General features: G+C 37.7%; 2 protein-coding genes across 4 annotated transcripts in view; one reads left to right on the forward strand and one right to left on the reverse strand.

Annotated features, from left to right (window-relative positions):
- The window catches only part of SLC39A10 (solute carrier family 39 member 10), a 157321-nt gene extending 152320 nt beyond the window's left edge, over positions 1-5001 (forward strand). For all 3 annotated transcript variants that reach the window (XM_063644849.1, XM_055290081.2, XM_055290083.2), the window contains one exon: positions 2197-5001. In XM_063644849.1, coding sequence (XP_063500919.1) covers positions 2197-2355 — 159 coding nt within the window. In that variant the 3' untranslated portion in view covers positions 2356-5001. The remainder of the gene's footprint in view (positions 1-2196) is intronic.
- Positions 5002-5104: 103 nt separating this feature from the next.
- The window catches only part of DNAH7 (dynein axonemal heavy chain 7), a 380869-nt gene continuing 369877 nt past the window's right edge, over positions 5105-16096 (reverse strand). The window contains exons 65-67 of the mRNA XM_055290080.2: positions 15693-15870; positions 7994-8097; positions 5105-5425 (exon numbers count right to left, since the gene is read on the reverse strand). Of these exons, the coding sequence (XP_055146055.1) occupies positions 5219-5425; positions 7994-8097; positions 15693-15870 (489 nt within the window). The 3' untranslated portion in view covers positions 5105-5218. The remainder of the gene's footprint in view (positions 5426-7993; positions 8098-15692; positions 15871-16096) is intronic.

Here is a 16096-nt window from a genome sequence, read left to right on the forward strand (position 1 = left end):
GAACCATATGTAGGAAGCTGTCAGTTTGAAGGGCCAGATAGTAAATGGTTTAGGCTTTGGGGACCATATGGTTTCTATCACAGTTATTCAACTGTTGTAATGAGTGGTTCCTGGGACAGCGCCTCTGCTGTTGTAGCACAAAAGCTCCATAGACAATGCGTAAATGAATAGCCATGGCCAGATTCAGCATGGTTTGCCAACTCTTAGACCATTAGTTGATTTGGTAAAGTGATTTTGTGAATGGTTTGGACAAGAAAATAATCTTTACTAGCTATTATATACCATTTCCATAGACTTTTAAACAGAATTTATGATAGCATGCTGTAGTTTTTAAATATGACCTTTAGGAGATTGCTAAAATATACCGTAGCACTGTCAGAGCATGGTGGTTAGATTAATTATACCCATTATTTAATAACAAATAATGATGTTTCTTCCTAGACAGGAAGAAGTATGTATGAATTAAGAATTATGTGACTTAACACTAGATTTCTCCTCCCTAAACCAAAGCACCAAGATACTGTTGTGGAGCAAAACGTAGTGTCCCAGAGGGTAGCATATCAGTGTCATCTTTCTATAGATATTGATTGCAAATTTGAATTATGTTTGTAGAAAAGTGAAAGTAAAAATTGGAAGTAGCAATTCCTTCACAATTTTAGATTAGGTTTGGGTGGAAAGAATGTATGCCTATAATGATGCAAATGTATTTCTTCCCCAAATCTTATTTACTTAGACAAATTAAAGGAATTTAATTTTTATAATTTTGAATCTACAGATTATTCGTAGATGTAATAGTATGTGGTATGCTTTAGAAATTAAGTATATAAACTTTTCTTTTCTTTTTTTTTTTTTTTTTTTTTTTTTTTGAGACGGAGTTTTGCTCTTGTTGCCCAGGATGGAGTACAATGGTGTGATCTTGGCCCACCGCAACCTCCGCCTCCTGGGTTCAAGCAATTCTCCTGCCTCAGCCTCCTGAGTAGCTGGGATTACAGGCATGCACCATCACACCCAGCTAATTTTGTATTTTTAGTAGAGATGGAGTTACTCCATGTTGGTCAGGCTGGTCTCGAACTCCCAACCTCAGTTGATCTGCCCGCCTCGGCCTCTCAAAGTGCTGGGATTACAGGCGTGAGCCACCACGCCCAGCCATATATAAACTTTTCAAAGCACTATGCCTTCAAAGATGTGACAATTTTCAGAATTTTGAAATTTTAACAATATTAAGAGAATAGAGTACACTGTGAGGGCAGTGTGCATGACTTGGTACTAGTTATGATGGATAGCTCTGCTAGGTTATTTTCTGTGTCTATTATTGGAATGAAAGCAATGGCTTAAGGGCATAGAGATGCCAATTTGGATTTGTCCCCAAGTATCTCTTTGCTGTCATGTGCAGTGGGAAATGAGAATTTCAAGTGGAAAAGAGCGAAGAAGTGAAACCATTTTGAATTAGGCATTTCCCAAAAGAATCTTCCTTTTTTTTTAAAAAAAGTATATATATTTTTTGAGACGGAGTTTTGCTCTGTTGCCGAGGCTGGAGTGCAGTGGTGTGATCTCGGCTCGCTGCAACCTTTGCCTCCCGGGTTCAAATGATTCTCCTGCCTCAGCCTCCCGAGTAGCTGGGACTACAAGCACGCCCCACCACACCCATGGGTTTCACCATATTGGCCAGGCTGGTCTCGAACTCCTGACCCCATGATCCGCCTGCCTTGGCCTTCCAAAGTGCTGGGATTTATGGGCGTGAGCCACTGTGTCCGGCCCAAGAATCTTGCTTTCTTATTGAGTTTAAGATAAGATATATTAGTAAATGTGGGAATTGTGGTGATCGTTTTTTGGAGTGTCTGTCTTATTGGTAATAAGTTGCTTTATGCTTTAGCATAAAGTAAAATGTCAGAATTTATAAGGACAGTGGATAGTAACTGTGAAAAATGACTAATGGGTATATTTTAAGTATTTGTTGTGGGGGATGATGAGGAGGAGGGAACAGAGTTAGTATTTCCTTAATGACTAGTGAAAGCATAAAACTTCTTCAGTATTTGACTAAAATACATCTGGTGGGTAGCATTGTGTTCAATAAAATAATTATTTTGTCTATAGTTACACTTTAGTCATTAATTTTCTTAAGTAGGAAAATGTTTTTAAAAACTGTTTTGAGCAGAAGTATTATACAAAGTTTAATGTGAAGATCTGTTTCTCTAGCTTCCAGAAATGTTGCATGGTGATGGTGACAATGAAGAACATGGCTTTTGTCCTGTGGGGCAATTCATCCTTCAGAATTTAGGATTGCTTTTTGGATTTGCCATTATGCTGGTGATTGCCCTCTATGAAGACAAAATTGTGTTTGACATCCAGTTTTGACCTTTCCCAGTAATCACTGTTGATTACGAGAATGTTACCATGCAGCTTTGCATCTGTTCCTTGTACTGTATGCACGTTGCTCAAAGGAAAGTCAGTGGCTTGCACTACTTACAAGTTTCATAGATTTGAGCCTAACCACAAAAGGCTGGTGCTTAGTACTGTTTTCCCTGCACGTAGGGGTCTTTTAAAAATATATAGCTTGTGATAAAGAGAGGAGAATACGGGACTCCATGAACCAGTGTTGATATGTTTGATTAAGACTTCACAAAATAATCATATAAAACACTAGTCTCTTTATTAGTAGAAACTTCTGTGGCTATGCAGAAATAGAGATCGAACCAAAAAAAAAACCATTTAAACAACTTTAAAAATATTTTAAATGGACTTTGGGGAGACATTTTTTTTGTGTGTTTTAAGAATGAATTGTAGTGCCCTTTAATTCAGCTACATACATACATGTGGTGATTGATTGATAGGGATCAACTTGACACAACTTTGAAACTGCATAAAGTAGACATAGGAACTAGAGGAAAGCTCAGGCTGCATTAGAGTATGAATTTAGCATTGGGAAAAGCCCTTATTCTTGAATCTAGAGTTACTATTTTTGTATATATTTGCATAGTGTTTAAACCTGCAGCCTAAACTACTGAAATTTGTGATTGTATGTTTGTGTGAGCTTCAGTTTAATGAAAGATTCATAATGGTTCCTTGTATTATTATAATACTTGGTGTTGGGGTGTTCCTTCTGTTTGTTTTGTTTTTTACTTTAATTTTTTTTTTTTTTTTGGCGGGGGAGGTGAGGGTTTGGAGCATGTGGTCAATGTTCTCTTTTTAAAAAATTGTAACCCTCTTTGAAAACATCAAAGAAATGAACCAAACGTGGTTTAAATAGTTGATTTTCCTATTTTAACAGTACCAACTAGTTAACTGGGAAATATAAGTTCTGAATGTTCACATTGCTTTACCAGTTTGGCATTGGAACCAAGAGCACATGCTGTAGCTGGCTACAAGGTTGTAAAGCAGAAAATCGAAGTTTACCATGTCTGTAATCTGTACATGAAGTGTCAATTTAGAACAGTTACTAGGATAAACTCCATTATTGCCATGGCTGTCATGGTACCCAAGTGACTTGGAAGATACATTTAAATTACTCAGCTGAAATCACTTGATCATCTTGTGCCAAGATATGCTGTTGGTGCCTGATAGGGATTAGTCTCTTTTTTAGGTGCCCTGTTCTCCTACCATAATTGTGAATGATTTGTGAGAAGTGCAAGCCATGTTTATCCTGAATTTTTACTTAATTGTATTACTAGTCATATGCATGTAGCTTTCTGTTTACATCCTAATGCCACATGGTCATTTATGCCAGGTAAACTGTATTTGAACTATGTGCAGCTAGCTTTGTTTTAATCTGCTTGGCAACCAGTGTAGCTGCTGTAACAATCTTATTGTTTAAATATATAAGAGCCAAACTCTTTTCCATTCCATCTAAAATGTTTTCATTTAGTACTCTTCTTTCCTCCTACTCTATGAACTTTAAAACAAAACTTTGAGAGCAGCACATGCATCCAGGTATTTATAGATTATTGCCAGTGTTTTTTCTGTATGCTATAAGCAAGGGAGCTTAGGTGTTATTATTTCTTTAATTTATGCTTGAATCTGAAAAATTATTTCTGACTTACTCCATGGCCTCCTTATTATAATAAGTAGAAGTTTTATACATAGATTATTTTCAGCATTGGGCACTGAATTAATTAGGACAGTCCTCATCTCATTGCTTGGCCCTTCAAGCAACCTAGCTAAAAGGTGCTGATATTTTATTTAGTACTGCCAACTTCAAGTGATTCATATATCTTGATTTCTGAACCAAGATATATTTATAGTTCATTTTTGGGTTTTTATACCCAAGTAGGATTCTGCATTCCAGCATTAAATCTGCTTCATTTTAGAACCTTTATAAAAGCAATAGCTGGAATATACTCCCAGTTTTAAAATAAATGCCTGAGTTAAAGCAAGTGGGTTATGCTGAAGTATATGAAGTTTTATATTCTCTCAAAAATTGTATTAATTATCTTTATTTGCTAGATTTTACAAATCTTTTAAGAGGGCTGTAACAGTTGCTGCTAGTATTAGGATTCCACCATTATTTAGTTTTCACATCATTCTAATGTATAGTTTCAAGTCTTAATAGACAATCTGAATTCCACTACATTTCTGTTGGCTCCAACATTCCTTTTAGCTTGACCAGTCTAAAATTTAAAATGTGTTTGTTGGAGGTCATTAATGTTACTTGTACAATGCTGTCACTGTGTGACATCCATATGAATTTTGGTATATATCACATTGCATTCAATCAATCAGCTGTGATTATGCTTAGAAATACTATAGTAACTAGATGCAGTGTGAATTTTTTCCATTAACAGTAAGTCAGTGGCTTAAATGTGATTATGGTCCTGCAAGGTGATTCTTGCTAAAATATCTAAACTTTTGTTTGTTTGTTTTAACTGAATCATTTTTTTAACTTAAAAAGCTGGAAAATATCAAATGCTGTTTTTTTTCATTGTCAACAGTGGTGTGTCATTTTATGTATGTTCCTAATGCTTATGGAACTCCTCCAAAATAAAGTTGTTACTCGAAGAGAGCCAATATGCCAGTGTGTTTTCTTTAGTCTTTGTTTTAGAACATTTCCTTACATTTAAGTATGAGTCATATTAAGTTTATCTGCATTTGCTCATAAGTAAATTCATAATTACAAAACTTTAGTCAAATGTATTTAAACCAAAAAAAAAGGTTTAAGTAGTAAAATATGCTTTCTACTTAGCCATCCAACAAGAAGTAGGAACAAGGAAATGACGTCTTCTGGTTATGAATTAAGTTGACATAACAGTGCTACACCTCGTCCAATCCAGTGTTCCTTGGGTTGGTCAGAGGGAAGAGTCATGGCAATCACAAAATTCGTGGAATGGCCAGTGGTGGATAATGTTCCTCTCCGCTCACTTGTCTTATACAATGGAGCAACATAACTTGGCCGTTTCGGTATATCTGCCCTCTTACAGGGCTTTAGCCACATCTGGAAGAAAGTACATAACACCTCTTTAAGTCAAGGCTGTTAAATGTACATATGTTTCAGCCTAATATAGTATTCTCAGAGTAAGGTTATGCATGCAAATTTCTGTGGCCCAAATAGATTTATTTTCACCAGCAGTGCTGTGATTGCTCAAAACATTTTATAGAACTCTCATAACTGAAAAAAAAATAGTTTTCACCTACTCTGTCTAAAAGCATATTTTCCAACTATTTATCTCTCAGCCACAATGACCTGGGAAATGACTTTTGGTGCTTACAATGATAAAAAAAAAAATCAGATACACTTTAAAAGGAGAGAATTGCCACCCTGATACTCAGAATCATGTGCCTTTATATTAATTGAAAGCCAGTCCCAAAAAATTCTGAAGGGATTTTTATCAACAGCTGTATAGCTAGAGAACCTTCCCATTTTAGGAGACTATTATAAAGGAGATACTATATATATATTATGCTGTTTAAAATATAATTGCATTCCTTTATAACCACAATCTATACCCCATTCTTTTTATCATTAAGTTCCTGTAATTTATTATTAGACCTCATCAATCTTAAAAATAAGATTTTGAGGCAATTTGATCTTTGAATGTAAGAGTAAGAACAAACTATGTTCATAAAGATATTTTAGAATTTAATTCGATTTATTTTTCTGGAGTAGAAGTAATAGCAATCCTCGAGATGATAGGACTTGACAGCCGCAATGTTCAGACCCCACTTTTAGGTTTCTCAGGTCAAAACACAGATTGTTGAAGGAGCTTATAAGTACGCGAGTTTCTCTATTTCTCCCACTTACTTGTGGAATCCAGATTTTCATAAGGGGGATCCACAAGGCAGTTTTGCAGATACTAACTACTATGTAAAACTCGAAGCACTCTTCCTAACTCAGATTTCATTTCAACCCCAGGGGATTTTTCTAATGATAATTTTTATTTCTAACTAGCTCCTTATTCAGGAGAATCATTATCCATTTATAAATTAATTTCTTCTTGTACACACTGCAAACTACTTAAGAGTTTCCACGTGAAAGACTCAATTTTGATCAGCTCCTGAAATTGCATTTATTTGTCCTTGCAACTTTCAATTTGGGTCTTGTATTTTCTCACGGTATTTTAAAATACATGACAGCTTTCTCGCAAATGGCTGTCAGTTGACCCCTCACTGATCCTGTTACAGCTGCTCTGAAGGGGTTTTTACCTGTCTTTGAGCTGCTGCCAGAATCTTGCAAAAAGAATTCACATCAGTCCCACTGCCTATATTTTATCACAGCATCCCAGACCTACCCTTCAAATTGCTATTTTCTTAAGCCATTTTCTCATGATGCAGTTATAGATGGAAACTTAATTATATTTTATAAAGCTTAATCTGCCAATGCTGGAGATGGGTGCCTAGGAAATGTAGCTTTTTAAATTGATGATTTTCATAATCTTTAATATGCAAGTTTCACATTTTCAAGTCAAAGTATAAGAAAAACATAATAAGTCCAGTGTATGTATATACAGTGGACCTCACTATTTGTGGATTCCACATTTCCAAGTTTGCCTACTCACCAAAGTTTATTTCTAATCCTAAAATCAATTGGCAGCATTGTCGCGCTCCTTGGTGGACATTTGCAGAGCATCAAAGATTTGCGTCATCCAACACATGTTCCCAGCTCAGGTTGAACCAGGTGAGGCTCTGCTTTCTTGTTTCACCTCATGACCGTAAACAAGTGTCGTTTTCATGGCCTATTTAGTACCATGTTTTTCACATTTTTGTGTTTTTGTTGGCGATTTCACTTTAAAATGACCCCCATGTGTAACGCAGTGCTGTTTTGGTTTTTGTTTTGTTTTGTTTTTTGTTTTTCTTGGAGACGGAGTTTCGCTCTTGTTGCCCAGGCTGGAGTGCAATGGTGTGATCTAAGTTCACTGCAACCTCCACCTCCCAGGTTCAAGCGATTCTCCTGCCTCAGCCTCCCTAGTAGCTGGGATTACAGGCACCTGCCACCACACCTGGCTAATTTTTGTATTTTCAGTAGAGACGGGGTTTCTCCACGTTGGTCAGGCTGGTCTCAAACTCCCGACCTCAGGTGATCTGCCTGCCTCGGCCTCCCAAAGTGCTGGGATTACAGGCGTGAGCCACTGCGCCCAGCTAGTGCTAAGTGAAAGAAGGCTGATGTGCCTCATAGAGAAAATATTAGCTCATGCCTCAACAAAGCTCATAGCATTCTGACCATGAGTTAATGACTCAACATTGTATATTAAATAAGGTGTCTTTAAACAGACACAAATAAAATAAGGTTATTTACTGATCAGCTAACGAAAGTGTTGTGACCAAAGAAAGAACCTGTATTTATTTCCCCAGGAGCAATGGTTCAGTATTTGCTAATTCAATGTTGGAAGCAACTTTATAGAACGTAATTACCATGAATAACAAGAATTGACTGTATATGTGTGTATTTATATATATATACATATGTATACACATATATACACACAATATGGGGTCTATTTTATATATAATATATAAAATATGTATAAAATAATTCCACATGTATATGTAATTAGAATTTACTAACCACAGGCACTGTATCATAAAGAATTTTGGGATGCGATTCTGCAAGTTTCTTGATCTTTCTATTCCAGGAAGCCCCATCCAGAAATAATCCATGAATGAAAACACCTAAATATAAAAGAAACACTTTAATATAACACTTGAAATATGCATTTTGATTGAGTTCTGAATCTGAAATTTCTACATGTAAGTACTATGCAGGTGATACTAGATTTGCAGACTAAGACTTGTTCTCCAATGAAAGCAATCTCCTGAGTGTTTTAACATCCATATTTCAAGAACATTGAAACTTTGCCTAGTGAAATAATACAATAGTAAAATTAGGTGTGGAAGACAAAAGAGGAAAGAAATTTTAAACGGGTCTATGGGAAGTTCTCAGTGTGTGTGTGTGTGAACATTATCAAATTTATATTGTTAATTGGTTAATGATTATACTGTGTTTTCAGAAGCTGTGAAATCTAGGGAAAAAAAATAGTTCTTAATGTAATAGGGATCCAGTGGTGGCTAGTGGGCAGCATATGAACAAAGTACCCTTCTGTAGATCTCCAATGTCGTAAGAATTAAATTGCTCCTCCCCTTTTAGAATTTATTCTTACTGCCAAGAGCTCTCCTTAGTCTGCTGATGATGAAAGACACATGATGAACTCTCTCTAAAATGTCATGTTGTACACTAACAGCTAAAGAGTACAAATTAGGCAGTCAGTGAAACATGAGTTACTTTCTTTGGCTTTACATATCAGTAAAGCCTCATAGATTGGAGTCTGCAGGTAAAATTTATTGTAACAGTACAGATGTCAAGCATTGTAGACTTTGGGAAGACTAAAGTTTTAGTTCCTAATTTGTTGTGTGACCTTGAGCAATTAATTTAACCTCAAAACCTGTTTTGTCATCTGGAGAACAACCTTAAAAACATTTGTAAAATAGTAATATCTGCTTTATCTACCTTGTAGAGTTGTTAGAATCAAATCAACTAACATAGGGGGAAATGCCCTTGTAGAGTAGTATATGAAAATCTGCTTGAGCAGTGCTGTCCAATAGGACATTTTGCAGTGATGGAAATGTTCTATGTGTTGTCCCGTATGGTAGCCACTAGCTCTAAGAGGCTGGTATTAGTAAGCTGAACACTTGAAATGTGGCTGGTGTGACCAAATAACTGAATTTTAATTTTATTTTAATTATAGTTAAATTTAAATGGCCACATGTGGATAATTTTTTTTTTTTTTTGAGACGGAGTCTCGCTCTGTCGCCCAGGCTGGAGTGCAGTGGCGCAATCTCGGCTCACTGCAAGCTCTGCCTGCCGGGTTCACGCCATTCTCCTGCCTCAGCCTCTCCGAGTAGCTGGGACTACAGGCGCCCGCCACCACGCCCGGCTAATTTTTTTTTTTTTTTGTATTTTTAGTAGAGACGGGGTTTCACCGTGGTCTCGATCTCCTGACCTCGTGATCCGCCCGTCTCGGCCTCCCAAAGTGCTGGGATTACAAGCGTGAGCCACCGCGCCCGGCCCACATGTGGATAATTTAATGATAGAGTTGAGGGAAAGACTTACCCTTTCTCTTCTCTGGGTTTTAGCTGATGGGAAGAACACATTGGAATATAGTATCAGTTTTATTAATTGACAAAGCACTTGTCCAGTAACTGCCAATGTATAACTCTGGTAAAGCTGGATTGCAAAATGCACCTTGATTCCAGGGCAGTGGAGGGGTGGACTTGCGTGAGGGGAGAGATGGGTCTGCAGAGCACATTCTGCATCTAAGGCCTGTCCACCAGTCACCAAAACAAGTGGGGATAGGGCAAAGTAGGAGAACTTTATAGTATGGAATACAATGGAAAAGAAAGAGAGCCTATACACAGGTCCAAGTGAGCTATTTAATACCCTGCCTCACTGACTCAAAAGCATAGCCCAATAAATTTCTGCCTCTAACCAATCAGATTAGTTATTCCTCATTTGGGAAGAGTGATAATATCATAGAAAGTAAACAAAAGAGTTCATTTCACACCTAGAAAAGTGGTGATAGGGATAAAAGTTCTTTCCAACCCATCAATTGTATAGGAAATATGATGAGAATCTTTAAATACATTCTTATTTCTCACGGCTAGTAAGGACCATGAGGATATAGATACATAGAATATATAGAAAATGACAGGTAGATGTTAACAGGTCCTTGTTCACAGCTGTCCTGCTCTATGAGTGATGCCCTTTGCCATCTGTGAGATGTCATCAGCACATAGTGTCAGCTACGGTTTTTCCAGTTCCTCTCTTGTTCACTATTTTCTGCCTCCCTTCATGCTGTGCAATGCTGTCAACTGGTGACTGAGTCACCTAGTAGTACCTAGCAATTCAGATAAGAGGAATCTTAGGTAATTGCATCTATAATATAGGATGTTGTGACGATGAATATTGTCAACTTGATTGGATTGAAGGATGCAAAATATTATTCCTGGGTGTGTCTAAGAGGGTGTTGCCAAAGGAGATTAACATTTGAGTCAGTTGGACTGAGAGAGGCAGACCCACCCTCAATGTGGGTGGACACCATCTAATCAGCTTCCAGTTCAGCTAGAATAATGCAGGCAGAAGTTGGAAAGAGTAGACTTGCTAAGCCTTCCAGCCTTCATCTTTCTCCCATGTTGGATGCTTCCCACCCTCAAACATCAGCCTCCAAGTTCCTTGGCTTTTGGACTCTCAGACTTACTCTAGTGGTTTGCCAGGGGCTCTTGGGCCTGTGGCCACAGACTGAAGGCTGCGCTGTCTGCTGAGGTTTTGGGACTGGGACTGATCCACTACTGGCTTCCTTGCTCCTTAACTTGCAGACGGCCTATCGTGGGACTTTACTTTGATTGTGTGAGTCAATTCTTAATAAACTCCCTCTCATATATACATATATCCTATTAGTTCTGTCCGTGTAGAGAACCCTAACTAATACAGATTTCAAATACTAAAAAACTTTCAGCAGCATTGTAGCCTTTAGGTGCCCCTTTTCATTGTATTTTAATTTAATCTTAGGTATATAAGGATGACATCATTATGAGGCCCAGAACCTAGAAACAGGAACATACAAAAATATGTGTAAAGTATGGTAAAGGGGTAGAGATTGGAAAAAAAGAAACTTGGCTTCTATCCCAAGCTGTTCTCAGGTGGGATCTATGTCCCTCCCACTAGGGTCCTATGAGAAAGTGATTCCTTGGGGAACAACCCATTTATCTAAATCATTCCATGGATTCTCTTTTTCTTTCTGATAATTAGCTAAGTAGGAAGGAAAAAACTAGGATGACAAAAAGGCTAATTTGCAGATATGTGTGCTTATTGGTGAAATGTATATGTGCGTTGGTATGTGTATAAAATAATAAAGTTCAAGATTTTGCAGAAATCTATCAGCTATTATAAATTAAGCCTGGGACAACAGTGTGGTAGTCAGCAAAACAGTTTAATTAGCTGATGACTACTCTTCAGTGTATGATCTTGAGACACTAAATGGGCTTTATGGATCCTTTAATAAGTTGTGCTTTATTTTTACTCCACTGTTTTCAAGATAATTTTGGATTTTTAATACTTGACCTTCTTTTATAAGAGCTTCTGTGGATTAAATTAGTAAACCAATGCAAAAAGAAATATCAACTACCCTGTACATTATGTTCAGTATATAATAATGGACAACACAATAGTTTGATCTTGGGTATTAGCTAATTCAGAAGCTTTTGGCAATGCTTATAAATTCAGTCTTTTAGCTGAGTTCAAAAATGTATAACCCTGAAAGATATCATCACTCCTGCTCAAACTTCAACCCAAATGCGACCTTCCGCCTATTATAATAACATGAAAAGAACTAGAAAAAAATTCATGCATCTGAATTAAATACTTAAGAATTAACCCTAACTCCTTTAAGAAAACTTTCCTTGAGAAATGTGATGTTTTCAAACTTCTACCAAAATACTCAGTAGGCCACAGAGAAAGCAGCTAAGCATGAGAGCCAGATGGCCTGGGTCTGAATCTCACCTCTGTCCATTATTAGCTGTGGGACCTTCAGCAAGTTACTTAACCCCCCGAGCCTTAATTTCCACCTTGTCTAATGGCAATAATAGTAGTATCTGAGCCATAGGGTATTGTGAGGATTCAGTATAATGGACTGAGCAGTCTCTGGATCCCAGCAGTGGTACAGAGCAGCCCCACTGTAAGTATCCATGCTCTTTCCTTGATTTGCTTTTATCCAACTTAGACATTCCTTTTCTCCATTGCCAAATACTTAATTTGAGCCAAATTATTTATCCTTCTGGTATGTTGCTAAATTTATCTAACTATACTTTTAATTTTATGAGGGCAGGGGCTCAAACTCGTATTTATTAGTGTCTTTTATGACACGTAATATAGTGAGCTGTATGGGAAAAACTTTGCTAAAGCTTATATTATCAAGGAAATAATAAACTAAATAACTTAGCAGAAGGTTGTTAAATTTCCGTCCGTATTTGTTTTATTTATTTATTTTAAAAGCCTCTAGTGGGATAAAGCGTCTTTTGAGTACGTTAAGAATAAAGGGATTTTGAACAAATGGTCAGAATAATGGTAGGTTAGGCATCTGTGGCTGAAAAATATTATTTCTAAGATATCATATGTCCCAATGATTCTTTATTGCTTGCATTTATTGTTCTTAAATGTGTTTCTGCAATAAACTGTTCAAGTATTAGAGACTGGAATAAGAGGTATCTTTAACAGGTTGGGTTCGAGTCCATACGTTTTTAGTGGATTCCAGTAGCATAATTTTTAGAATTTCCCCAGCAGCATTTGAGGGCCCTTTATGTGCTAGACACTGAGAGGCACTCAAGAAAGAATGGTGCAGACAAACAAGGTCACTGCTCTTCTGGTATCTGTACTGTAGTGAGGGAGAGAGATAATAAAGAAAGAAACACATAAAATAATTACAGTCTGACTGATGCTTTAAAGTTAATAAGCAGAGTTGCAAGAGAGGATAATAAGGTGAAATGGGTGGCTCCAACAGATGGAAGTGGTGTTCCCAAGATCCCAAAGAGAAAAGAACATGAGCCGTTCTAGAAACTGTCAGGAGGTTAGTGTGACCTGAGCATAGTGGCATATGATGAGCTCGTACGGGTGGGCGGTGGCTAGAACACACCTGGCCTCATTGTCACCATAAGGCAACTGGATTTTATTCAAACCACAAAGGGAAAAAACTTATTTAGTTGTCTGGGTTTTCAATGGAGACCAAAGGCTGATATTATCTATTTTCATTTTTTAAAAAAGTTCTGTGGTTTCTGTACAAATTAAGGGCCATAAGTGGGTAATGACAGTAGGGAGACAGGATAAAGGCTAGCGGAGAAGGCAAGATAAAAGTGGTGGCGGGGCTAGGTGCAGTGGCTCATGCCTGTAATTCCCAGCACTTTGGGCGCCCAAGGTGAGTGGATTCCTTGAGCTCAGGAGACCGAGACCAGCCTGGACAACACAGGGAGACCCTGTTTATACAAACAAATGAAAAAATTAGCTGGGCATGGTGGTGCACGCCTCTGGTCTCAGCTACTCAGGAGGCTGAGTGGGAGGATCACTTGGGCCCAGGAGGTCAAGGCTGCAGTAAGTCAAGATCATGCCACCACACTGTAGGCAGGGTGACAAAGTGAGACCCTATCTCAAAAAAAAAAAAAAAAAAAAAATTGTGGTGGCAGTAGGATTGTAGGTGAGCAACTGCCCTTGATATGAACAGATAAGGGAGCAGAAGAACGAAGAGTTTCTGGGTTTCTGTCTGGATGGTGGCGCCATTTATTGAAATGACTCATTTTACATATTCAGGAGATACCAAAGTGTAGATTTCAGGTTGGCAATTGGATATGGAGGTCTGATCTTAGAGGAAAGATCTAGATTGAAGATTCAGAGATTTACTTTTGGAGGACATAAGCAAAGAGTTAATGTTTAAAGATACAAAAAAGAATAGGGTAACTTGGGGTAGGATGCTATCAGAAAAGAGAAATAGTCCCAGGACTGAGTCCTTGGAAACTCTAATATTGGGGGAGCCTAAACCAGCCAACCAGCATGAATATGGCCAATGAGATAAGGAAAATCAGGAGAGGGTGATGTCCTGGAAACAGAGAAGCATGTCTCTAGAAATATGAAGATGGCAACTGGTAAAAATCGCTAAGAGATTAAGATGAAGACCTAAGAGAATTCATGGGATTTGTCAACATGGAAGTCATCGCTAACTCTGAAAAGAACAGCATCAGTTGATTAGAGAGGATGAAAGGTAGATAACAAATAGGAAGTGAGAACCTGCAGACAGCATGTCAAGACAATTCTTTTGAGAAATTTTGCTATACTGGTGAGCGGAGATACGGGACAGCAGCTGAGGGGGATGTAGAAAGACAATTGAAATGGTTGATTTAAGATGAGAGATTCTAGAGCATGTTGTAGGTTGACAGGAATTATCTATTAATAAGAGAGAAATAATTTATTCCTGAAAGAGAGGGCACAATTAAAGGAGCAAAGCCCTTGAGAAGGAAAAAGAAAATGGGATCTGGATTCCTCGAGGGTGCAGATGTTGACAAATGTATTGAGTTGGTGGTGCTAAAAGCTCTCTTCAGATGGCTTTTTTTTTTTTTCATGAAGGATAAGGTGAGATGTAGGAGCAGAAGGAAGGGCAAAGAGGGCATAAGTGGTTGTTTTGAGAGGAGGAAAGCAAATATCCCCGGGAATAGTAGTGGGATTGCTTCATAGTGTTACAAACCATCTTGAGATTTGTGACCATCAATTTAAAATAAAACTTCTTGGCACAGTAATGTGATTATCATACACTGTTGTGATTACATATCTACTTGTTAGTGTCTCCCACCACAGTATAAATTAGTTGAGGGACAAGATCCTAAATTGTTCCCTGTTGATATCTCCAGTGCCTGATAGAAGAGTGAGCCAGTGACTTCATCATTCAGTGATGAATAAGCAAGTTGTCTTCAACACACTAGTTCAAGCAGTACACATTAACAGTCACTTAAGAGATAAATGTCATTTATATAAAGACAATTTTGATAAAATTCTGGAATCTGTAGCATTTAAAAAATAACTCTTATTTAAAATAGTGGCCTTCTCCACTAAATTTGAAATAAAACATCAGGGTAGCCATAAAGTGTAGACAATCATTAAGAAAATAAAGATTTCCTCACAATCTTTCAACCACAGAGCAAATGTTTCTATTAGCTATAAGTTTTGGAATGGTAAGCTACAAGTTTTGGAATGACAGTAAAGAATACATATTTTAGGATTCTACGAAGGTATACGCTTCAACGGACCAGGAAAAACCTTGTTTTCAATGCTGTACATGTCAAGTCCCCACAGCCAACATAAGATTATGGCTGATTATCCCATGTGCTGTTAATTTGATGATTACCTTCTTCTTAACATTTTAGGAATAACTTCTAACTTATAAAATTTTGCAAAAAAGTATAAAGGACATATATTCTTTATCCAGAATATTCATCTACTGTTATCATTTTCTTCCCCTATTTGCTTGATCATTCCCCCTCACCCTTTCTCTCTCTCTCTCTTTCCCCTGGCTCACTCATTTGCTCTCTGTATCTCAATAATTTTTTTCTCTGGCATTTAAGGTAAATTACATTCATGTTTATTACTTTTTTAACAGCTGAGGAAAGTAAGCTAGAATGTCATGTTTTTGTTCAGTGCCCAGATATGAGCCGACTCATTCTGTCCCTGCACTTACCATCCTCAGGAGGATGCTTGTATTCTTTGTCTTCCATCACTTCATAGTCAAACCCAAGAAGATCAATAGGAATTGTGTATTTCCTGGCATAGTTCTGCTGGGCACCGGTCAGGAAGGCTTGTGTGAAGAAGAAGCCAGAAAGCCAGAAGACTGGGGGAGGACCAACCTCGTACCATTGCTAGGGTGTAAAACACAAGTGGGCTAACAGTAGTGCCTTTCAACCTTTTTTTTTTTTTTTTGAGACAGGGTCTCTGGTTGCCCAGGCAGGGCTCAGGTGATCCTCTCACCTCAGCCTCCCAAGTAGCTGGGAATACAGGCACATACCACCATGCCTGGCTAATTTTTTTGTATTTTTAGTTGAGAAGGGGTTTTGCTATTTTGCCCAGGCTGGTCTTGAACTCCTA

Source organism: Symphalangus syndactylus, chromosome 8 (genome assembly GCF_028878055.3).
Source record: "Symphalangus syndactylus isolate Jambi chromosome 8, NHGRI_mSymSyn1-v2.1_pri, whole genome shotgun sequence".
NCBI classification, from domain to species: Eukaryota; Metazoa; Chordata; class Mammalia; order Primates; family Hylobatidae; genus Symphalangus; species Symphalangus syndactylus.